Source organism: Acomys russatus, chromosome 14 (genome assembly GCF_903995435.1).
Source record: "Acomys russatus chromosome 14, mAcoRus1.1, whole genome shotgun sequence".
NCBI classification, from domain to species: Eukaryota; Metazoa; Chordata; class Mammalia; order Rodentia; family Muridae; genus Acomys; species Acomys russatus.
The window spans coordinates 447,984-474,931 of NC_067150.1; the positions used below are offsets into that span (position 1 = coordinate 447,984).

Consider the following 26,948-nt stretch of genomic DNA (forward strand, 5'->3'; position numbering starts at 1 on the left):
TTGGGCCCAGTGGGTTGTTCTGTCAGCAGGGGGTACGGCTCACCTATTTCCAACCTGGAAGCATACCTTCTGGGAGCATCTTCTCCACCTGCAGACAATGGCCCACAATTTTCATTTAGTTTCTCAAAAGCTTTTGTTAGTTTCTCTTCCAGGATCAATGAGTAAAATGTTGGACACCTTGTTTAGATATAGCCAATGGACAGGCCATTCTCCACAGTTGTAGGAGGAATGAGGAATGCCTCTGAACATGAACTCAGGTGTCTGCAATTTGATCATTTCCTCTTGGTGAGAAGGCTGGTGGACACATAGAGGAAGGGGAAGCAGGCTATCTGGATGAGACCTGATAAGCTGTAGTCATATGGTGTGGGAGGAGGTCTCTACTGTCAGAGGTCTAGGGGAGGGGAATGGGGCACAAAAGGGAAGGAGAGTAGGACTGGGAAGATACAAGTTCAGATAACAATCGGAATGTAATCTCAATAAATTATAATAAAAATTTAAAAATTCCTTTCTTTTAAAATAATCTAGTTTCTTGCCCATCTATTTCCTGGCAGATTAGTTAATTTTATTTATCTTTTAGTGATTTTCATTTTATTTATTTAATTATTATTTTATCTATTACTTTTATCACAGTATTTTTTGTGTCTGTTTATATGTGCATATAATTGCACACATGTGCCAATCTATGGGTGTGGAGATTAGAGGAGAGGATTAAATAGGAATTTTCAGACTTGGAGAAACATGTTTATCCTCTGTACCATTTTATTGCCCCTTTCATGTGATTCTTTTCTCATTTTAACACTCTTGATTGTTGAGTGATGTATACAGTTTTTGAGTTATCTGTCACATACTTTAAAAAACATAAGCCATTTATGTCCTTATCATCCCTGTGTGTCCAGTGCTCAGCATTGAGAGCAGATACAGAAAGGATTGTTTGTTTGTCTGTTTTGTTTTTTTTTTCCTCAGAAGAAGGAATAAAAAGGTGCTAAACAGGAAAAATATTTTATGTTCAAATAGGTTAGGACTGGTTGATGCAGTGTATAAAGCAGTAAATACTATGGGATACATGCTAGGATGCGAGTGTCCATCAGGTAGTCTGGAAGTCTAACAAACACAGGCACTTGTCTCAGTCTAGAAAGGTCCCAGAAAGCATTCAGAAGGAACTGATATATAAAATATATAAGGCGAGAGAAAGCATATAACCAATTTAGCAGGGTTCATAGCATAAGAGAATTCTACTCAGACTAAATTAAATGTGACACAAATCCAACATGTTCAGAAGCCCATAAACAGGAGAGACTGCTGAGCATTTTTAAGAATTTTCATCTGGGGGACTTGAGTTTGGAGGAAACAGATATCAGAAATCTTTAAGCAGAGAAATGATACATTTATGGTTTATGAAGGGCATATGGAGTATGTACTGTAGAACAGTAAGTTAATGGGCTAGTGGACTGTCTCTTACTGGACTTTTATTTATCTAAGGCAACTTACTAATAGAGAGGCAAGGGCAAAGTCAGGATGTAATGCCCAAGTCCCGAAACTTCACAGACTACCAGAAACCAGTCAGATGTAATGTACACAGAGTCTTTTTTATTAATCTTGCTCTGGAGCAAAGACTGTCCATTTCCCAGAGGCCAAGGAAGGTGGGTGGCCTTGACTCCTCAGAATAGGGTTTTAAGGCAGAAACCGCAAGTGGGACTTTCCCAGCCTTGGCATCACATAATTGGGTAAGGGGTTTGGGGGAAGTTGGCCTTAATTTATAAGGTACAGGCCAGAGGAGCTTTGCATCATGCTGCAGGGGGACTCTTACCTAGATATTTCATCTGCTGTAGCTGTTAAAGTGCGTGGTCTCCCACACAATTAGGTAGGGGGAAGCTGGCTCTAATCTAATAAGGTGAGCTTGTGTTTGGATCTCAGGGAAGTGAACCCCTCATCTAGCTCCCAGGGAAGTTGACTTCAAGCTGATTAAGCATAGGGCAGGGAGGGGGCTTCTGCTCAGGGAAGCTAGCCCTTTTCCAGTTCCCACAAGGACAGATGGATAATGCAGTAAGTATAGTTTCACTAAAACAAGGTGGCATTCTCTTTATCACTCAGGCAGTTTCAGCTCAGCTTTACAGCATACAAAAATAAAAAATTTAAGGTTTTATTTTGAGTGTATGTGTGTGTTTCTTATGTTACTAAAGGACATATAGTCTCTAAATTTCATTCTACAGTGTTATATTTTTATTTGTTCTCACTTTATGCTTTTTCTTATCTGGATATGATTTTGCTTGAGGTGTGGGATGGGATTTAATTTTAACTTTTCCCAGATGCTTTATTAGCTAGTACCATGTACTAAGTGGACCACTCTTTTTCCATTGAGCTTCAATGTCACTTAAAAAAATTTAAAACTCTCATAATATGTGCTCAGGTTTATATATAATGATTGTATTTTCACATCTGATAGTCCTTGTTAGAAAATAACACAATGTTGGACAGTAACCATGAAGTCAAGTCTTGTTTTTAAAATCTTTATCATTTAGAATATACATTTTAGTTTTAGAGAAACAGCTTTTATTATATTTAAACAGATTATTATTACTATTATTGTTATTATTGTTGTTGTTCTACTAAATGTTTGTTAAAATTTTTGAATCTTACACTTTAGAATTTATTGATATCTTTTAATTTCTTGTTTGGATTTAAGAATTCAATAATTTTGGTTGACAGATATTTTTACCATTGAATTACTTTTTCATTTATGATATAAACATTACTTGGCATTTTGCTAGCTTGTGTTACCTACTATTTTAGAAAATATTCATGAGAAAATTGGTTGTAATATATCTCATGAGGTTTTGCCAGGTTGTTCGTGGACTTAATCAAATAGAAGTGATTGGCTTAAAGTGTTTTTCTGCACACCAGAAGATGGAGTTTTATACCATGGAATTACAGCTACTTACAGTTGTGAGCTGCCATGTGGGTGCTGCAAACTGAACTCAGGGCATTTGGAGGAAGAGCCACTGCTATTAACCTTTGTGTATATATTGTGGCTTCCAGCATTATATTTTTATGGAATTCTAGAGTGTGTAAATGAGGAGGTCTCTGCATCTCTGTTTCTTTCTTTCTTTCTTTCTTTCTTTTTCTTTTCTTTTTTTTGGGGGGATACTTTTTCTTTTGTTTGTTTGGTTTTTCTTATAGTATACTTTATTCTTCTTAGAATATTCTTACAAGTCTATTTGCTCTCTAATGAGAGACAGAAAGGGGTGGAACCAGATGGGAGGGACATTGGGGAGGATGTAGATGGGAAAGATACTGAGAATATATTATATTAAAAAATTATTTTCAAGAAAAGGAAATAACAAAAATTTTTATAATACTTTTATTTTATAAAAGTATAAAACAAACTACATGTAGCAGGGAGAACCATGTGAAAATCATGAGAATAATGAGTTTTATACATGTTCCATTCATAATGACTTGGCCATCTGCATTCGTTTCATTTGAAGTAAGTGTGTTTCCTGTCTTGCCGGGTCTAAATTTCCGAGTGAGAGTCAATATCTATCCTATCTTAACTCTAATAGCTTAACTTCTTTATCTTGATCTAAAACGATCTTGTCCCATAACCCACTAAATTTGGTTGTAAAACTATACTATCTTGTCTTCAATGCCCCTCAGAGACTTGAGAAGAATTCCTGAGTAAACAAGCAGTGTGGGTTAGCAGCTTCCAAATTGTACAAATTGACTTAAGACAGTTTACTTCCTGACTAGTCATCAATACACTTTATAATGTTGGAGCCTCATCTTCAGCTTTCTGACCCAATATCTCTGCCAGACTTGTTTGCAGGGCAGGAAGTATCGAGGGCTTGCTTTTCCTGACTTGGCAGAGTGCGGCCATCAACTCTGCCTACATCTAAGTTGCCCATTTTTAGGGAGATCCTGTTTGTGATAGGAATGAGGACATTTTGCCCAGTGGCTATTTTGCCACATTTGAAGCCATGTCCATAAAGAGGCTCTTTGATGCTAATCATCTTCCTTGAGGTCAACTGGGTGTTGTCAGAAGTTAACTTGTTGTCGAAGAAATTTAGGATTGTTAAGAACAACTTTAAATGCCATATTCTGTGTGTCTCTGAGGCTTTTGAAGACCTTATTCAACTATTTTACCTCATATATCGATAGAGTCATATCTGTCTGTTAGACTTAGGATATATATTCTTGTGTTAAAATCTGCCAAGTATTTGACATGTCCATGTTTTGTGTCTATATACTAAATTCTATAGCAATGACTTAGACATAATCTTCATTATAAGTAACAATTAAGGCCTTGAGTTAAGGAGTAGGTTCAATCATCTAGCTTTTGTTCTATCCTCCCTCTATGTTCCTAAGTCTCCCTTTCTTTCTTTTCAGCTCCCATCAAGTTTTCTCCCTGTGTCCTAAAAATAACTGAGTAACTTTGAATTTTTTTTTTAAATTAAAAGTGAGCCAAATCACACTTAAATCATTTACATTTTACCCCTTGTTTGTTCATACTGTTGTTCACAGGAATGATTTTGGAACCTGGCTTTTTTCATTTCCTGTCACTGCATGGCTGTGACAAAATACCCAAGCAAACAATGAAGAGTCATTTTTGGTTCTGTTAGAGGTTTTAATTCTTGTTAGCTTGGTCCTTCTTGTGAGGTTCATGAATAAAAGTCATTGCTGGACAGAGTGTGCAGTGAAGTTCCTTAGCTCATGGCATCCAGGAATCAAGGAGGGCAACTGTGAGAATGGCCAGTGACAGGATGCAACTCTCAAGCACAAATGTGCCAGGACTAAGGCCCTTCAGCTAGAGTCTGCCTCTTCCCTTTAGCTTTGCATTAGTTCATTAATGATGTTTGAGCCTTTGTGATGCAATCACCTCTAAAATGATCAGCAGTAACAGGGCTCAGGTAGTTATTAATAGCAATAATAAAATGACCTTACCTTTAGAGGGAGTTGGGATTGGGGATCCCTGGGAAAAATAGGAGAATGGTAGTGGTACATGGGTATAATTAAAACACATTGTATAAAAAGATGAACCTTTAAAGAATAAAGACAAATGCTTTTTAAACAGTGAAAGTCAGTCTTTAACACTTGACCCACCAGTTTTATTTTCAGATACAAAGGTTGCGTTTTCCCATTTTCTTCTCAAAATGTACCTGTGACATAATTGTTCAGTATATTTTTTTCTCAATTTTAGGTTGCACCCTATTGTAATTTTTTTAGTTAAGTTATCATGGTTTTCTGATTAAGATTATGGTTCCTCTAATTAAGAGGAACAAGAAGTTTGATATGAATGTGGCTCCTAGATATAACAGAGAAGTTTTACCCATAGAGAATCAATTTGAAAGGTATTTGTTTATTTATTTTTGTTGATGAAGACCAAAAAAAATTATCCATTTCTATTTGATTTGAGTTTTCCTGAGTTCCAAATGCTATAACTTCAGTTTTGATTTTTTTCTTTCTCTTTCGGTTTTGTTTTGTTTGGTTTGGTTTGGTTTTTCAAGACAGGCTTTCTCGGTGTAGCCTAGGCTGTCTTTGATTTGCTTAATAGGCCAGACTGGCCTCAAATTCACAGAGATCCTACTGCCTCTGCCCCTCTGAGTGCTGGGATGCATGCTTGCTCCACCACAGATGTCTATTGATTTTCCCTTTAATCTAAGGGTATATATTGACTAGCTTTCAAGATATATAATATTTTCTTGTCACAACATTCATTATTTCCAAATTCTTATTACTAATATTTTCTTGCTGTTAGAAAATATTGTCTGAAAAATCATTCTTAAAGGTATACTATGGAAAATTTGTGCCAAGTAATTGAGCATCTTTTTAAAGTTTTTGTAGAAATGATTTGTTTTTGTTACTTTTGCTCTCAAATATTTTTCTTTTTAATGTATTTTGGTATATTCCTGTTTTAATCCCATCATTTCTCTGAATAGTGGCTTTAATTCTGGACTCAGAATTTTCAAGTCTAGTTTTACCAATGTTGATTAAATAACTGCTTACCCCTCACATGGTTTGCCAGCTCTTATCCATTCACTACCTGCTCCTCTTTGACCATGATGGGCTCTTTCACCTGCACTACAGTTTTTATTATTACATAACAGTACATCTTCTGGGGGAGCAGAACACTTGCCTTCCTTTGTTGGCCTTTTGAGCACCTCATTTTCATCAAAAATTCCTCAAGACAAATAGGAATTTATTTCTGTACCTCCTAAGAGAGTTGTGTGTGCTTCTGTGATAATCTAATCGCAAGGTAATATAATGATCTACAGGGCTTCATGAGAGTCATGAACATGTCCATTGATCTTGGCATCCTTAAATATAATATGATTGAAACCAGAGAAGATTGATGATACTGTGCAACAAGGATGAATGCTAGGAAAGAAAGAAAAATACTCTCCATGTGCCAGGCATCTTTGCGGGTTATAGCTATGAATGGAAAAATAAGTAAAACACTTTGTCTTCATGACATTCACAAGTAAGTTGGTATAGCTTAACAAACAGACACAAGAGGCTCATACTACAGATAATATAAATTATTTCAGTTATAGCTAAAGAATTCTAGCATTTAGGCATGCCATTTTTAAAAAGAGGTGAAATAATAGTGGTTTTTAAAACTCTGACTTTCAACTTACCTGTTAATAAGAACAATTTCATTACAATTCTGTTTCTTGAGGAAATATATTCCTACGGACCCAGACATAAACCGTCACCGCATCTTTTGATACGGGAGATACATATTTTATATATGTTTCAAGTGAGTGTTTTCATCAATCATAGGTGGAATGCTGGGAGGCAGAACTGCAGTCCTTGTCTGAGCTGGACTGGTTTCTTCATGACATTTTGAGATGAAATATAAAATAGAGCCTTCACTATTGATTAATAACATGTACATAAATGAATTCATCACTAATTTTAAAATTTCACTCCAAGAATTTTTTCCTGATGTTGTTCACCTTAACAATAATGAGGCTAAAAGTTTTTACAATTAATTAAATACAATGCTTTATAAAATAATTGCCCTACATACTACACTATTCAAACATCTCAATTTTCTTTAATAATATGAAAATAACTTTAGTATTATGCTATATACATGAGTGAGATCATTTGAAAATTGATAGTCATTGTCATTGTTCTTTCAGATGCAGCCAGGATTTCTTGTTGATAAGATCCTGTACACACAGTAGTTTTAATTTTTGCCTCTGGTGTATTTACTTACTAGCTATTGTTTGGATGGATATTTGATATTTGGCATCGACAAAAGAACATTACATCCATGAGCATATTGTATTGTCTTTATATCTGTCTATTCCACTTAACTATGAGGTTATTTCTATTGCTGTGAGCATCAGAGATGGTAAGAAACAACACTTTTTCTGCTCTTAGTTCAAAGACCTGAAGTCATTGGACAGTATGTTTCTGCAAAGTCTAGAAGCACTAGTGGGATATTTTTGAAAGTACCAGGAATGTTTATTCTGACTAGTTTTTTTTTATAAGAATAGGATCACCTGAGCATTTCACAATAATGAAGAATACTACCATTAATGTAGGCATTATTTTTATGTGTCAGCATTCAATTTTTTTTTTAGTTTTAATTATTCATAATAATCATGGTGTAGATACTACCCATTGGCCCATTTTTTCTTTATCTGTATAGAAATTACGTGTAGGATAGAAACCCTTTAAGTGCTAGTTTTGGGCAGCTTTAATTTTCTTGGTGTTTGGCAGCAGTGAGCTAATGTGGTGATGTGGTGAGGGTAGCAGGTGATACCTTCTCCAGTCACGTTCTTTATGCAGGCAGTGGTACCTGTGAACCCTTAGCCCTACAAGTATTACAGGTCTTGTGTCTTCTTAGGAAGTCCATATTTCTCAACTATTTCCACCAGCTGGTGACAGTTCTCAGTCTCTTGGTCCTAAAGACTTGACAGTCCTCTGGAATTCTTCTGGAAACCAAGGCCTTCATTTATGTTCTCTGGACTCTTAGATCCTTTTGTTCTTCGTTAGTCTCAACTTCCACCCTTGCTTATTGTCTCTTGCTCTTCCTGCCCTCACCACTCCCTGATGGTTCATCTGATTCTTCTTCAGCCATTAACCTGCTGTGTTACCATATTCACAGTGTGATTTTCCAACTGCTCAACTGTTGCTTACCCCACCATTCTCTCTCTGCCAAAATTGCCTGTCTTCTGCTCACATTTAATGTTACTGAATGTATATAAGAAAATATTATTTAATAGATACTTTTTCTTGGTCCTTGTAATAGCAGAAAGGGAGGCCCAGATAATGTAATCAGTGAGCCTTAGCAGCCTCCATTTATATCCTGACATCTTGTTTGAACAGTTCTGGCTGAAGCTATACCTTCAGAAGTCAAAGAAACTCTTTTTGTAACTTTCTCAAGGCACCTGTGAGGTGTTTATATGTATAAGTTCAACCCAGCTGAGTAATTGACTGATAGTCATTTTGCTTAGAGTATTTCAAGCAGTAAGGGAATGTCCATCAGCTACCAAGCTAGACATCAAAGTGCTCTCTCTGTACTTCAACACTTTTGCTTATTTAGAGGAATTTGAATAATAGGACTACATATATTAAGAATGTAAAGACTCAGCATCAAAATATTTATTTTTTTCATTAACTAATTTTTTTACTTACATCACTACTAGAATTTTCCCCAAATCCTCTCCTCCCTGTCCTTCCCTCTCACTTCTCTTGCCTTTCCCTTATGCTTCACTTGCTTATTATCACTTTAATGTTTTAAATTTTAATTACGGGTATGTGTGTGCCTGTGTGTAGGCATGAGGCCACAAGGCCTGAGTCAGATTCCCCTGGGTCTGAAATTAGAGGCTGTTCTGAGCTACTTGATGCAGGTGCTGGGAACTAACTCAGATACTCTTTAGGAATATTACATTCTCTTAACCACAGAGCCATCTTTCCATCTCTCAATTGCTGCCTCTTTAGATGAGTGTCTTTAAAGCTATATTAGTCAATTACTTACAGCTCAAGTTACTAACATTTTTTTTCTCCTTTACCTTTAGGACTGAAGTTCCAAGACATTCAAGAAAGATTTGGTGAGGAATTCTTTAAGATATGTTTTGATGAGAATGAGAGAGTCCTTCGAGCTGTAGGTGGCACACTGCAGGATTTCTTCAATGGCTTTGATGCCTTGTTGGAACACATTAGGACTTCTTTTGGGAAACAGGCCACTCTGGAGTCACCATCTTTCCTATGTAAAGAACTGCCAGAAGGGACTCTCATGCTTCACTACTTCCACCCTCACCATACTGTGGGATTTGCAATGCTGGGAATGATTAAGGCTGCAGGAAAGAGAATCTATCGCTTGAATGTGGAAGTGGAACAAATTGAAAATGAGAAATTGAGCTCTGATGGTTCAAACCCAAGCAATTGTAGCTGCCTTACTTTCCTTATCAAAGAACGTGAAAATACTCAGATCACAAAGGACACCCCACAGGGTACTTCCCAACTTCCTGCAGACCTCAGAATCAGCATCAACACCTTCTGCAGAGCTTTCCCCTTCCACTTGATGTTTGACCCTAACATGGTAGTCCTTCAACTTGGGGAGGGATTAAGGAAACAGCTTCGATATGACACTCACAAAGTGATGAAGTTTGAGGACTGTTTTGAGATTGTCTCGCCAAAGGTTAATAACACCACTTTTGAGAGGGTCTTGTTACGGCTGTCTACCCCTTTTGTGATAAGGACCAAGGCTGAAGCTTCTGGCACAGAGAATGAAGATAAGGTAAGTAATTATATGAATGAATAATATTTTAAATAAAATACATGCAGGGTGTAGTTGTAATTATTTAGGCAAGAGAGCTTTAAGTGCCATTTAAGAGATTATTTGTGCCTGGATGCATGTGGAAAGATTTGGCTGTATTCCCAATCCTAATGTCTACCTAATCCATTAATTTATTTCAGCACATAAAAGGAAGATATTTATTAATACGAGTCATATAAATTACAAAATGATAGGATTCAGCAAAGTTTAACATTATCAACCTGTGAATGGGTTTTCATAGACTGAAGTCAAATTCTGAGAGACATTTAAAAATTGTGATGATTGCCTGAATTACCTTTAAGCAAACAAACAGAAAAACTGTCTGTATTGTGATTATGATCTCTTTTAAATTTCACAGTCTTTGAACACTTCATTTAGGTCATATGTATGTGTTGAAAGGAAAGTAAATATATTCTCCCAAAGTTAGTTATGAACTAATTAAATTTTAATGTTCAAATGGAGACTTATCTTTTTAAACAACTTCATTCCTTGATAGAACACAATGCATAACATTTTCACTGTAGATTTTCATTTTTTTTTTTTTTTGAGTTTTTATTTGGATGTCATGGCCATAAACGGTAAGTAACTAATAAAAATATAGCAGAAATACAACTCAAGATAATTGACTTTAATCAAACATTTGTCTCTCAGATACATTTAAAAAGAAACCAACAGTAATGTCAATATTAAATGTAAGAAAAATCAGCTGTGATTACTTTTATCTTTTGGTGATACACTTACATTAATCCATGAGAAAAAAAATCATCTCAATTTTCAGGGTGGGTCTTTGAATATATTTGTATTAGTTTTCAATCTCTCTTAGTGTAAACAGAGCTATTTTTATCTCAAGGTAAACATCTACTTTAGGCTATTCCTTTGGATTATATGTGATTTTGGGCAAACCACTGATGTTTAGAATGTACAAGAAGGAAGATGGTAGAAATAACAAAAAAATTGAGTAAATGAATAATTTACCCATATTCTGAAGTGTCTGCAATGATAAATAAAAGAAGAAATGTCTTCTGGGAACCGTAGCTAGTCATTTCTTAAAAGTCTTTATTCTTGTCTAGTTTTATGATTTGAGGTTTAATGGAGAATTTTAAAGAAAGCATTTCAGAAAGATAAACTATATACATTTATTTCAAATGGCTAAATCAAGTGATGTAGAGAGTTCATCATATCATTTTTGTCATACAAGTCCAATGGTTTGAAATTACTTGAGGATAGACATGGAGTCCCACTTAGCACATTAATATATTTCAGTTTAACTAATTAATATTATTGGTCCTAATAATACTGATGATGACATAAAGACATTATATTAATATTTTAGCATATATATGCTGTATATGTGATAAACTCTACATTCTGAATGGGAGACATTTTTATTTTGTATTTGTATTTTTGTCTATAATATAGTTGTTTTAAACCCATAATCATTCTAACTTTTACATTTAGATAACATTCAAACTGTCAGTTTTGTTTTATAAAAGTTCAATATTTGAATAAAAGGTTTTGAAGTCTTTTTGATCTTAAAATTAAAGGTAGCCTTTTAAAGTGTGCCTGAATGAGATGTGATATTACAAATGTCAGTTATATAGTCTACAGATTTAAGGGGAAAACCCCTGTAATTTAAAATTACTGCTTCAGACTTTTCCTCCCAAAATTCACTGTGCTTAGATTTCTATTTAATTGGTGTACCAAGATAACAAAGAGACATAATGAGATGATGACTCAAATGTCAGGGCCCCCTGCCAATTTCAGTAATAAGAAGCTGTGCTCATTGAGAAAATGCAATTATCATTTATATATGTTGGTGATGGTTTAAAAATAATGTGGTAGCAAGATTTCTAGTTAGAATGAGATAGTTATCTGTTCAACCTAATATTGAAATTGTTGGTCACTCACTCATACTTGCCAGAATGAGGAATTTATGAGGCTATCATTGTTTTTAGTTTTAATTTACTCACTTAATAGCATAGCCTCTTGAACAGTGAATAATCTTTTATATTGGTATGTCACCAAATACTTTGTATATAGTTTTTTAGAAATAAGCAAAGAAGAAAGAAAATCAAACTTGAAAATTATGTGTTTCTTGCTAAATTGACATTGATATGAATCATTGCCTCATAAAATCTATCCTTGATAGATTACTCTCTGTGCCTGGAGCCTCTGCTTCTTCAGTGAGCTTTGATAAGGAAGGACAGCAGATTACCAAGAAGAGACTTGATACCCTATGAGCATATACAAGGGGAGGTAATCCCCCTCAGGAACAGTCATAGGGGAGGGGAATAATGGGAAAATGGGAGGGAGGGAAGAATGGGAGGATACAAGGGATGGGATAAACATTGAGATGTAACAAGAATAAATTAATAAAAAAATTAAAAAAAAGAAAGTACCATTTTACATATTCTTATTTTTTATTTTATTTTTCACATATTTTATTTTTAATTTCAAGGACTCTATTACCATATCTAACACTGAAGTGTTTCATTATTAACTTTTATTTTTTGCTTATGCAATAAATAGTAATGAACTCTAAGCTGCTTTTACAAAGAAAAATCTGACAGTTAGTCTTAAGCTACAGATGGCAAAACAGTTGCAAATTTAGCTAAAATGCTTTGGATAAAATATGCACATTATAATTCCGCATTCTTAGTCATTGGTTAGATGTATGACCTTTGACCATGCTCATGAGTGATTTGATGAGACAGAAAGGAAATAATGTCAGCTTCCTCAACTCCAAATTTTACACTCCATCCTGCTATATGGCTTACAGATTTGTAAGGTTAACAAAATTCCTGTTTTCATCTTGAAGCTCATCTTTCCTTTCATTATTTTTTTCCTTATTGTAAGCCAATTCTTAAAAGTGGATAACCTGGTACCTTACTCAGTGTTCTATTACTATGAAGAGACAGTATGACCACGGAACTTTTTAAAAGGAAGACAGTCAATTGTGGTTGGCTCACAGTTTCAGAGATTTAGTCTATTGTTATCATGGCAGTGAGCATAGTGGCATGTAGGTATACATGGTACTGAAGAAGTGCCTGAGAAGTATCCATCTAGATCAGTAGGCACAAAAAAGAGAGAAAGCCAATAGGCCTGGTCTGGGCCCTTGAAACCTCAAAATTCACCACCAGTGACAGACTTTCTCCAACAAAACTATATTTACTAAATTAGACCACAGTTTCTACTCACTCTCAAATAGTGCCATCCCCGGATGACCAAGCATTCAAAGATAAGAACCTATTGGGGGATATTCTTACTCAAAGTACCACATTGTACTCACTGGTCCCCATAGGCTTATAACCATATCATATTTCAAAAACACATTTAGTCCAACTTTAAATGTTCACATAGTCTACCACAATCCAACACATTAAGAGTGCAAAGTTCATAGTTTCTTCTGAAACTTATGGCAACCTCTTACTGTAATCTCCTGTAAAATCAGAATAAACAAGGCAGTTCCTAGGCTTCCAATATACAGTGGCACAGGATATATATTACCATTCCAAAAGTGAGGTAAGGTTGCATGTAGGGAAATTTTAATATAGCAACATGGCTACTCTGGCAAGAGATTACATCCAAAGATGTAGTTCCGTCTGATATGGCTGAAACACATACCTTCAATCCCTTTGGCTTGAATACACCGTTAACCACTCCAGGCTGAGTAGAGACTTGTCATTAGTACACCCCTTTATTCCTGAACAGTGACATTTAATTGAAGGGGAGACAAAAATGATGAATCAGAAAGAGTCAGAGAGAGAGAGAGAGAGAGAGAGAGAGAGAGAGAGAGAGAGAGAGAGAGAGAGAGAGAGAGAGAGAGAATAGTACAGTGGAGGAGAGTACTGGAATACATCTGAGTTTGTGAGAGATAGCACAGTGGAGGAGAGTACTGGAATACATCTGAGTTTGTGAGAGATAGTACAGTGGAGGAGAGTACTGGAATACATCTGAGTTTGTGAGAGATAGTACAGTGGAGGAGAGTACTGGAATACATCTGAGTTTGTGAGAGATAGCACAGTGGAGGAGAGTACTGGAATACATCTGAGTTTGTGAGAGATAGCACAGTGGAGGAGAGTACTGGAATACATCTGAGTTTGTGGCTATAGTACAATATAGTTCAGGCGTATAGTAAAGTCATAAAGTTTGGTGCAGTCCAGTTAAGTGCAGCTTAGTTTGTGTAGTTCAGTTTTTCCAAGCAGAAGAATTCAGTCACAAGCTGAGAGAAGCCTATTTGAGTCACCTTATTGATAAGTTGTGAGCCAGAACAGCTGAGTTGAACCAGCCAGCCAGATTTCAGGAAGAAGTAAAAAGGCTGAGTTTATTCATCAGAAAATCTCAGATGCTAAAAACTTTCTAGGCCTAGGTTAGCAGACAGAAGCTGGAAACTAAAGCCTTAAAGGGCTTGGATTGCAGATTAGATTGTACAGTGACTAGAAGCATGCAGGCCTATACCCAGGGATAGTTAGATAGAAGTACTCTGGGCTCAGCAGACGCCAAATATTCCTAAAGCTTGGGTGTGGCTCTCATCTCATTCCCTCATCTGAGATAATAAAAACAACATTTACAGGAGCATAGTGAGGAAATACTGGAACAAATCAAGGTCTAAAACTAGCAAAGCAAACACCAAACTCTGCATCTCCATGTCAAAAGTGAAAGTGTTCTTCAGGTCTTCAACCCCTTTCAGCACTGTTGACTGCAACACTCTCTCTTAGGCTGGTTCCATACTCTGTCTGCAGTTCTACTTTGCAGGTATCCTATGACTCTGGCATTTCCAGCATCTTGAGGCCTCCAAAATAATTGAGGTTTCACTTTCATAGCTTCTACCAATGGCATCTTTGGTGCTCCATACAGGGACACTGTTGATAGAGGCCTAGCCTCAGTCACTCTCCTTAGCCACAGACGGTGATTCAACAACACCTTTTTTATATCCTTTTGGTGGAAGTTGCAGATTTCTGCTGATTGCTGAGGCTGAAACATTGCCCTCTTTGTTCAATTACATCTCAACAGCTTTCTGTTGTTAATAATTTCCTTCACACTTAACCTTTTGTTTAATTCCTTTTCACAAACTGGAAGCTTAACTGTGTGGATTCTTGCATTAAAATCACCACTTTCTTTATTCCAGTTTGCATTAGGATTTTCTTTAAACTTTTTCATATTCTTGACTACTTAGCTCCATTATACTTCCTGATGTTCCTCTTCTCTTCAACCTGAACATTGTCTTCTTGGAAAATTGCCCCTTGCTGAGCTTGTTTCATTTAATAATAGATCTTCATAAGACTAACCACTAATAACTACACAACAGAGTGAGTACTAGGCTGTCTTGAAATCTCTCCCAGTACCGTTAATTCAAAAACGTTTTTTTTGAGTTTTTGAGACAGAGTTTTTCTGTGCATCCCTGTCTCTCCTGTTTCTAGACCAGGCTGTCCTTGAACTCACAGAGATCTGGCTGCCTCTGCCTCTGAGAGTTCTGGGATTAACATTTTGCACCACCGTGCTGGCTAATAAAAGAAAACTCTTTAAGTTTAGACTCAGGCATATTTTTGGGGGCAAGGGCAAAAAGCAGCCACATTGTCCACTAAAGCATCACAAGAACAGTCTCTAGGCCACTTACTAGTATTCTACACTGAAGCCTCCTGAGCTAGGCCATGATAATTTCCATGGTATATGGCATCCCTATCTTCCACGTCTTACTAGTTTGGCCCTTTAAACTCCAGTTAAAGCATTCCCTAATACAGAGTCCCAGCATCCACCACATTCAAATCACAAGCATCACGGTCAGGACTGTTATAGAAATACCATGTACACTGGTAGTAACTTCTTTTTAGTTAGTGTTATACTGCTGTGAAGAAACATCACAAGCACGGCAACTCTTATAAAGGAAAGCATTAATTGGGGTTTGTTGGGGTTGGTTAAGCATTTTAATGGAGATATATGCCATTGTTATCATGGCATAGAACATGGTGTCACACAGGCAGACAAGGTATTAGAAAAGTACCTAAAGGTTCTATGTTTGGATCCGTGGGCTGCAGGAACTGAGAAATCCGCTGGGCCTGGCTTTGACTGGAAAGCTCAAACCCCCCCCCCCCCCAGTCACACACTTCTTCCAACAAGACCACACCTACAAGGACACTCTTCCTAATCCCTCCCAAATAGTGCCAATCAGTGAGGACTAAGCAATTGAACATATGTGCCTCTGAAGGCCTATTATTCAAACCACCAGACCTACTTCATCATTCAAAATAAAAAAAAATATTTAAAAACTTTATGTGTTAATGTTTTGCTGGCATGTATGTATATGCATAACGGGCCTAGGACATAGGATCATAGGTCTAGAGTTATAGATAGCTGTGAGCTGCCTTATAAATATTGGAAATTGAATGAAGGTCCCCTGGAAGAATAAAAATATTCTTAAAGGTTGAACCACCTCTCCAGCCCCTTATTGTTTGTTTTAAAACTGATGCCCTGTCGATGCAGATTCAATTAGAAATGCATTTTTGCTTGTGGTTCAATTTCTTTCACATCATTAACATCTTACATTGTCCTAGACATTCCTGAAGCAGGTTCTTCTTCTTCTTCTTCTTCTTCTTCTTCTTCTTCTTCTTCTTCTTCTTCTTCTTCTTCTTCTTTGTTATATGGCTTTAAGATGAACTTGAAAAGATTTTGGAGATTAACATCTCATATAAACATGAGCCATTGATAAACATTCTAAGTTTTTTTTCCCCAATGGAACAAACACCCATATAAAAGGTCCTGTTAGAAGTCAAAGTAATAAACTATAAAATCTTTCTATTCATTGTAAAGTCACAATGTATGGAGAAAATGTCGGTTGATTGGAAGAGTGGTATCTCTGGGACACTGATCTTATTATAAGTCTCTATAATTTCTGTCATATTTTCTACCTGGAAATGAAGAAACCTAGAATACAATATTTGTACTCTTTTAAAGTAATACTTAATATAGTTCATTAATTACCTTTCTCATTCTTGCAACAACATGTTTGACACAAAGAATTTACAGAGGAAAAATTTATTTGGGCTAATGGTTTCAGAGCTTTATCATTTACAGTAGAGGGAAAGACTTAGCAAATCCCATTGCTGTAGGAGAAGGTTGTAAAGGCCTCTCAACTCTTTTTTTAAACACATTTTTATTGAAAGATAAAATAATTCATATTACATCTCATTTTCTATCCCATTCCATACATCCTCCCATTCCTCCCTCCCTCCCACTTTCACCCCAATGCCCCTTCCCTATGACTGTGACCAAGGGGGACCTCCTCCCCCTGAATATGGTGCTAGGGTATCAAGTCTCTTCTTGGTAGTCCGCTATCCTTCCTCCGAGTGCTATTGGGCCTCCCCAACAAAGGGACATGCCAAATATGGGGCACCAGAGATCCTGTGACAGTCAGTCCCCAGTCTCCACTTAACTGTGGAGAATGTTCTGTCCCTTGGTTAGATCTGGGTAGGGGTTTGATGATGGTTGCATGTTTTGTCCTTGGTGCCTTTGATCAAGCAGAACCCCTGGGCTCAGATCCACCCATCATAATGTTCCTCTTGTAGGTTTCTAGGACCCTCTGGATCCACCTACTTCCCTATCCCCTATATTTTTCTCACCTAGAGTCTCAATAGGATGTTCTCACCTCTATCCCACTTTCCTGGTAGGTGCAGATTTTCATGGGACCTGCCCTTTGGGCTAGTGTCCAGTTATAAGTGAGTATATACCATTTGAGTCTTTCTGCTTCTGGGTTAGCTCACTCATTATGATCATTTCTAGTTCAATCCATTTGTCCACAAATTTCGAGAATTCCTTATTTTTAATAGCTGAGTAGTATTCCATAGTGTATATGTACCACAGTTTCTTTATCCATTCTTCTACTGATGGACACTTACAGCACACAACAAGAAAATTTGTTCAACCATGTTCATAGCAGCCTTATTCATAATAGCCAGAACATGGAAACAGCCTAAATGTCCATCAGTAGAAGAATGGCCTCTCAACTCTTGATGCATAAGAAACAGAACTTTGGCTACATCTAGAAGTAGGCATAATCTTAAAAGGCTAGTCTTTAATGATCTTGTGTCCTAAAGATACCATAACTTCCCTAAATTATCAATACATGACAGGGACTAAGTACTCGGACACATGAGATTATGAATGACATTTTATAGTCAAACTACAACAGACAGGTACATTTATATGAGGTCACTCGATCATAAAGATTTCCTTCTTCTCTGTGAATTCATTGAACTAGTGAATTCAGCTTAATCTTCAAAGAGTTTGCTGATCTACTGATCTACCATGAAGAATCTGTGTGATTATTGAGTATAGTTCCGACACTTATCTGACAGTTTAAGCATTCCACCAAAGAAAATTACTTGTGAAGATTAAGTGGTATAATTCATGTTAAAACTTTGACATTTTCTGCTGAAGAGCTAAGTGCTTAGTAATTATTCATGATTCTCATTTCTACTAGCCACTGTTATTGATTTTTTTTCACTTGCCATATTTTTCCTACCATTTCCCTACTTCTTTCTTACCTTATAGAATAAAGTGTTGAGTATCAGTAGGTTTAATAACTTAACTAACACCTTAATAAGCAGGGTTTACAGTGTTTTCATCTTTATATAGATTAGAAGGCCATAACCTTTACTGGTGCTTTTTTTCTGTTTTGCCTTGTTCGTACATACTTTCTTTCATTAAAATCTATACTCTCATTTTTATATTCATGAAAATTAATAATCAAGTTATTATCACCTACATATACTGATATCTTTGTTTTTACTTATCAAAATATCAAGAAGGCCTTTTAAAATAAACAGAAGGGTTATCATAGGAGCAAACTATAGCAGTATTTATTTTCCAAACAATAAATAACATACATTTTTTTATTTTAGAAATTTAATAACCTGTTAAAAGGAGGCCAGAATTTGAAGTATCTCTGGGAAAGAATAGTAGCATTGTTATTTTTCTCCACTTTCTCAGAGTTGTCATTGAAGAAGAATAGCAAAATCACAACTTTTCATGATAAGAAAGTCTTCGCATTAGAGTTATTAATTTAAGATTTAAATGTCTTGAATAATAGTAATATTTCCAAGACTCAAGGAAGAGATAACCTCTTCAGTTCTGTGATCAAATCAATTTCCAAAATATTTCTTCATCTTCTTTAGATAGGTGCCATCTTTCTTCTGACATGGTAATTGAAAAGATCCAAATATATTTATTAATTTTACCATACCATGAGGAAACTGCTGAAAGACAAATTCTAGTTGGCTGTCAAGAATCCACAACTGACTTTAACTTAGATTCAATTTAATTAAGCAACATGTAAGCATTTCTTTTTCTGTTAAGATAATAATAATCTATTAGAGAATATAAAATATTAAACTGTAGGTTTGGTGATAGATGACTTTCCACTTTTTTTCTATATATATTAGTAGAACACCAGACATAAATTCACTGATTTGAAATATTCTTTCTCTTCTAAATATATGTGTCACTTTTAAAATGTGATATCTTTATTAGTTCTTTAAGGATTTCATATGATGTAATTTGCTTATAATCACCGTTCACTCCTCTATCTAACTCCTCCCAGATCAGTCTCCCTCCTTTCTTTATTCCTCCACATTGTACCTTCACTCCAAGGCACTACATTACAACAAATGTTGCCCCAAATCTCTGTGTTATAGCTGAATTGATTGCAGACCAGAGTCAGTTTTTTTCTGCATTTTGACAAGTTTTTGCTTTTTGTAATGGTCTTTACTAAAAGAAGCATCTCTGTAGAGGGGAAAGAGCTATACTTACTTATGGATATATTAAGTGTTTTGTGTATAGTTCTGCATTACCACTCATCATGTGCCCAAGGTACTCAATGTTTGGTATCTTTAATTGCAATTTTTGTGTTTCTCATCTTTATCAAGAACAGCCTTTCAAAATGGATAGCACAAATGGAGATTTTTATGTATATGACAGTTTTGTTTTCCCTTCTTTTTTTATGCCAATGTCTTAGTCAGTGTTCTATTGTATAGAAGAGACACCAAGACCATAGAAATTATTATAAAATAAAGTATTTAGTTGGGCTTGCTTACAATTTCAGAGGTTTATTTCATCATCATGGTGGCAAGCATTACCTTTGTTTGGGGATTGTGGGGTGCTGAGGTCTTCCACTATTAATATCTGAGGATTTATGTGTGGTTTAAGCTTTATCAATGCCTCATTTACAAATGTGGGTGCCCTTTTTTTGGCATAGATGTTCAGAATTGAGATGTCATCTTGGTGGATTTTTCCTTTCATGAACATGAAGTGCCCTTCCCCATGTCTTTGGATTAAATTTGGTGTAAAGTCTATTTTATTATATATTGGAATGGATACTGAAGTTTGTTTCTGGGGTTCATTTCCTTAGAAGACCTTCTACTAGGCTTCTACTCTCAAGTAATGTTTATCTTTGTGGCTTAGGTGTGTTTTTTCATATCCAACAGAATGCTGGGTTATTTTTACCCATCATTCTGACAGGTTTTGTCTTTTTGTTGCTGAGTTGGGCCCATTGGTATTGAGAGATATTAATAACCAGTGACTATTAGTTCCTTTTATTTTGATGTTGCTTGTAGTAGTGTTTTACTGATTTCCTTCACCTGTTTGTATTTTTCTGTGTTTCTTTGTGTGATTTATTCAGTTCCTCTTTTTAAGCCTCAATCTGTTTGGCTGAATCTTCTTGTATTTCTTTAAGGACTTCCTTTTTAAAATCCATTACCATCTTCATTAGCATACCTTTAATGTTATTTTCCTGTATTTTAGTTGTGCTATGATATCTGGTTTTGCTTGCTTTTTGATAGCTGGATTCTGGAAATCCCATGTTGCTTTTGCAGCTGATGATTGTGTTTCTATACTGGACTTTATCCATCCTGGTGTCTCCAGTGTTGGCTTGTACTTCCTGGTGTCTTCTGTAGTTCTTGCGTGTGTGTGTGTGTGTGTGTGTGTGTGTGTGTGTGTGTGTGTGTGTGTGTGTGTGTGTAAAGAGCCCTGGACAAGGATGTTCCTACAGGAGGCCTCCTTGTATTGGTGAGTATGGTCTAGACTGGCCAGAGATTCTCAAGAAATTGCCTGCGGCTCTACTCAGATGCGCTATTCTCAGGACAGACCGAGATCCACAGGAGATTAGGGGCCCTCTGCTTCTAAGGGGAAGTCCTGGAGTCAGCTGCCCCATTAGTTACTTGCTTTATTGCTTCGAAGTTACTGAGCTCTCACCTCACAGAAACTGCGCTCAGAAACTGTATTTTCTGGGTGAGGTCCTGGGAAGCAAGCAGGATGTTACTGCAGGATCCCTCCTCAGATTTGTGGGTATGGTCTGTACTGGCAGATGGCTCTCCTCTAATGTATGAGATGTCCAACATTTTTTATAACATCACCAAGAGGTGATGCTGTCAGTCTTTCCAGCAATAGTCTTGCTATGGAATGTAGTATCTCAAGTTTTAATTCAAATTTCCCTGATAAATAATGGCATTTAATATTTTTCTTCTTATTGATTATAGGTATGATTCATTTTGTTATAAAACAAATAGTCAAATATTTTACTCATACTTAATTTGTGCTATTTTATCCCTATTGTAGTGATAACCTGGTCTCCCAAATGCATGCTGCTATTATGTTGCATCAAAACTGACTGTTCTTTAAAGAATAATTTCAGTTTTGAAGATACTAGCAGTGTCTTATATGAATCATTCATTTACTTTGATACCTAAAAATCCTTTGTGTAACAGAAGATCACAGATTTTATGTTTTATTTTCTTGTAGTTTATGCAATCTTAGCACTTAAATTCATATCTGTGATCCACTTTGAGATAATTCTGCACGGTAAGAGCTTAAACTTTTAAAACTTACTTTTGTTTGTGTATTCACCATTGTCATCTAATGACCTCAGCATGATAATTACTTTTCTAACTTTATCAAGAATGTCTAGATTATATTTTTCTAGACTACTTCCTAATAAACTTAGATATTGCATGCAAATAACATGTGTATCACTTAGATGTATGTTATGCTTAAATGTATTATTTCCTATTTAATTATTTTTCATGCCTGGATGCATGCTTTTAACACCCTTTGTATACTGAAGGTGCTTAATTATCATTTAAGATTTTGTCTTGACAACTCTAAATTGTTTACATTTATCTTAATATTGAAAAAATTTTGTTCACTTCTAATGAAAAACAGCTAGAGTTTTTTGTTTTCACATTTGAGGATCGATCATCAGGCCACATATCTTCTTGGAAAGTGCTCTACCACAGAGTTTTTAATCTTAAGGCCTATTGCTGGAGATTTGATTTTTCATAATGCTTCTATAGTCTAATTTAGTGAGAACGGCACCTGAAAATTACAGGAGAATATTATCTATTTCACTTTTAAAAATTATTTTTAAGTTTTGTAAAGATGTGGCTTATATTTTTAAGTTTTGTAAAGATGTGGCTTATATTGCCAATTTTTGCTAAATTCATCTTTATGTAGTTTGCTTGTTTATACTGCTCTTTGAGCCAAACTGGCTTTTAAGTTTTACTTTTGGATTTTGTTTCACAGGAATGCTAATTATTTTGCATATTATTAGGGATACCTTACTATCCACAGGTGAATACTTAAGAGTAGGAAAATTTGTTATCTGGGGCCTGGATTCTCTGAGGAATTTTTTTGTGTATAATATTATAATCTGAGGGCCCAGGTGGTTGTTTTTCTTTTCACTCCTCAGTTCTCACTTTCATACTCATCCTTTACTCATTATAATAGATACAACCTTTGCAATAAAAGTAAGTGCAAATGGTAGAAAAGTTTGAACTAGAAGTTAGCTGTTGTTACTGACAAGGCTGAGCAACTTCTATTCCTAGTATTTTGAGATGTTATTTTAAAAATTCAAGCGTGAGCATTGGATTGTACAAAGCCTAGTTCCTGTGTCTATTAAGATGACTATGTGCCTTAACCATATATTTGGGTAACATGATATACTATCTCAGTTGATTTTCTTAAACTGAACTGAAATTCAAGTTCTGGCATAAATCTCAGTCATGACAAATGATTCTTTTGACTGTTGCTGAATTAAGTTAATAATACATTGTTAAGTACTTTTGTATCTATATTTATGAGATATATTGATGTCTCAGTATAATAAAGTAGAAAGTGATAGATCAGACACTGACATTCTTTTTGACATTTTCATCAGTGTGCAGAATTTGTACACCCACAAACACATGTCCACACAATACACACATGCACATATCATATTCACATATATACACTCATCTACATACAAAATATTTGTAAAGAATACTTTTTCTGAAATGTCTCTAGAAATGCATGTCTAAATCGTTATTGATTAGTATTAATTCAATATTTTACCATAATCTTCTCTTATGATAGACTTTATCCTTTCTTTGCAAAGCTTTGACTTGAATAACAACAAAAAGCTTTCTCTGGCTATTGGGTTTTTGCCACGTTGTTACATGGTATCTGGCATTTGGAACTAGACAATGACGGCATGGCTATTTTCTCTGAGCAAAAATCAAAGTCTTTCAGCCACTCAAAGGCATTTAATGACATTGCATTGTTGTAATAACACCACAGGATACATTAACCAAGAGAACACATATTCTCTTAGCAACGTTTACATGATTTTGGACAAAGTACAATCCAGAGCTTGGTGCTTCTCTTGTTATTTAAGTTGTATAAAATGGCTCACATGGTTGTAGTAACTGCCTGTATTCCTGAAGTATATGCAAATCAGATAAAGATTTCACAAGTGCAACATAATATGTTAGGTTTCATTGCCTTCCTTTCTATGCAGTGTGCTCTAAAAGACCTAGATTTCAGATCATAATTTAATTTCCAGTTGGTAAAACAACTTTTAAATTGGGATTTAAGGTGCACACCTTTCTGTTTGCACATGGCTATCATGATGATGTATAATGGTTATAATTGAAATAATCAGCTTTACATGGTTCCTGGTCTATTACCAGTTTTGAATAAGCACTCAAGTATTATGTACCATCAAGGAAGCATATTTCCTCTCAAGTGAGAAATCTCAAGTTTAAATCCTGACTTGGCAATGTATTGTCTGTGAGACCTTGAGCAATTTTCATTTTTAGAGTTCATTTTCTTTGCCAACTTCATAGTCCTTAATCTTCTCTAGTTCCTTTCCATTTTCTTGTAAAAATAACATGACATTATTTTGCCTTCCAGACAGAAGATTTGTTTCAGTTTTTTCACCAAACACTCACTCAGTATTCCTTTGGGTATTTTCCTCATTTAAACCTTCATTCCTTTTCTATTTTGGGCTAATGGTCAATGAACCCAAGGCTGCAGAGATGTTAAAAAATCTTTAAACTTAACTCTATCTCTAACCTCAGTTTTTTGTTGGATTAAGCTCAATTCTTATTTTGAAATTAAATAGCATTTGTTCCTATAGAAAAAATATTTAAATATGGGTTAACATTTTACAAGCACACCTTAACCTACTGAAGCCACTTTATTGTTTTTGTTTATATGATCTCAAGGCTGACCACTTTGTATTGGACAAGCAATAGAGGAGCTCATCATTGGGAGAGACTATTTTTCCAAAAGCAGCCTTTAATTGCCTGTAGTTATTTGTCTAGGTGTTTACCCTTCCACATTAACATGTCCACCGATATTGCATTGTTCTGTTTTTATTTATGTAGCCATTTCTACAAAAGATTATTTTACGATAGACCCCTTGGTATCCTTACTGTTCAGCCCCACCTTTGCTGATGTTCCCTGAACCATAGAAGCAGTACCTGAGATTTATGTATCAATTAGGCTTGGGATACCCAGATCTATTGATATCATCAGTGTGTCCAGTTGTCCTTTTCTGTGATGTCTCCATTTGCTATATAGAAAGTCTTCTTTGGCAATATACCTGTGTGTATAAGGCTAAGATTTAGAATGTAGTAAGAAATTGTGCTGGTCTAGCAAAGTGACAATGGCACATACGTATATGGACTATCCAAAAATTAGAAATATTAGAGATGAATGTAATTGGTTTGGGAAGTCATCAGCTACACAATACATAAGAGCTCAAATATAAAAATAAAAATCAGATGGTGGAGTTCTATTAAACAGTAATGCAGAAAATGCAAATTTCTTTATGGTAAATGTCTTCTGGTGCTCATTTCAAGGAATAAAGTTTCAGACTCTAGTACAGTTTTGTATTGCATCTGTCAGCATACATGTGATGAAATAGTATAACAGCATTACAGGCAAGTTTATAAAAGCTATAATTCCATGTTAATTCCTCATTTTTTTAAAGCTTAGAAGATAATGCCTTTCAAAAATTTAACTCAATGAAATACTTTGTTATGCTACATATGTCTGAGTCTCAAGTTTAGTAGCCAATTCCCACTTCTCAATATACAATGACAATGATCTGTCATGACTAGTTAAACAGAGTAGAACTGTCTTCTAAAAACATTTTAAATTACTAGGGTACTTTATAAGAAACATGTTTAATTATGTTTCTCAGCACTCATGAAATTAAACATCAAGGAAATTGAAAAGAAATCATTAGGGTATGGAACTTTAACAAGTTTATCTTCTGACTTGTATAGTAGCTAGAAAATTAAAGCCATTTCTCATTGTACTTGTGTTGGAGGTTGAAGACTGATCTCATTTTAGATAGATCTACTTCTATTATACTTGCAAAATGCTATCTTCAACTCTTTATTGTCTTTAATACTCTGCTCTTGATGTATGACATAAGGAGTAAAATTTACTACAGTCTATTTGTTGAAAAGAAGGAACACTTATGTTCAAATACAATGAAGGCCTTGATTTATTTTTTCTACTCTTCTAACAGAAGGCTGTGTGTATTTTATTATAGGTATAAAAATTTTGACCTTACTTGCAAGAGACAATCAAAAGAAGAAAGCCGATCTTCTACTCTTGCTCTTTAAAGGGGTTAAGAACTCACTTCTCACTTATCTCTGATATTGTAATTACATATACAGATCTTTCAAAGGCTTAAAATGTCAAACTTAAGATTTTAAGTTCATATTTCAATATTATAAAATAATTGATGATTCTCCATTGGCCCATCAACAAGAGCTTAGGGAATCATCCATTTTGGCTCATCAACAAATGTGAAGATTGTTATATCTTCGTAAACATATCAGAGTTTACACTGTGTTTTATAGGATCTTGAGTTCTGAATTTCTATAATGAATACAATAAACTTATATTTAATACTATAATTGTCACAAAAAAGAATTAGAAGAAAATCTATGCAAACATTTTGCATTTAACAAATCCTGAGTGGCTAATGATTCAGCCTGGCTGTTTTTACTGCCTTTTTAGCACAAGGGCCAGGTTTAATTTTCGCAGAACTCAGATAAAATATAAATACAAGCATAAGATGTGTTCCAATAATCTCTAGGCTTTTAGAGACCTTTTATGGTATGTACTTATTATACTGTGATATAATCTACTCTATACCATTTTGTATGTAATACTTATCTCTTGTATTACCCCCAAAGGAAACAAAATCTTCTGAAGTTCTGAGTTCTTACTTATCCCCCTAATTTATAAAAACATCAAATAAATTATGTATGCATTCTATTTTCTGATTCTTTATACTCATCTTAATTTTATAGGCTTGCATACTTGATTTTACATTTTCATATCTGTCAGTGTTATATCTGTAAGTAGATAGTGACTTTTATTTTAGCTTGAATCTACAGTACTAAATTACATAAGATAATTGATAATTTTATCACAATAAGAGAAAAGATCTCTTTTTTACTTCAGATAAGGATTACTAGACACTGTAATAATGTGTTTTGTTTTCTTAAGAGAACATTATATTATAGGTTTCTTATATGATTTATCTTTGTAGTTTTCCTCATGCATTTCTTTGAAAAGAATCAGTGTTTCACAGATTGTCCTTTTGGCTGCTGCCAATGTTTAGCTTATATACCAATTAAATTATTTAAATTTTACATGTGTTGAATGACTTCTCAATGTCTAAATATGGAGTATTCATGCACTGGTTCTGTTTCCCTCATCCACTAATTCAGTAATTCCAAAAAAAATGATGATTAAATGGATCTGGTTTGAATTGTTCACTATAATATGAGCAAGGCTCATATCTTATTTCCTGAGGAGGAAA

General features: G+C 35.2%; 1 protein-coding gene across 2 annotated transcripts in view; it reads left to right on the top strand.

The window, feature by feature from the left end:
• The window catches only part of Gucy1a2 (guanylate cyclase 1 soluble subunit alpha 2), a 321,255-nt gene that overhangs the window by 59,934 nt on the left and 234,373 nt on the right, over positions 1–26,948 (top strand). For both annotated transcript variants that reach the window (XM_051155869.1, XM_051155868.1), the window contains exon 4: positions 9,030–9,751. In XM_051155869.1, coding sequence (XP_051011826.1) covers positions 9,030–9,751 — 722 coding nt within the window. The remainder of the gene's footprint in view (positions 1–9,029; positions 9,752–26,948) is intronic.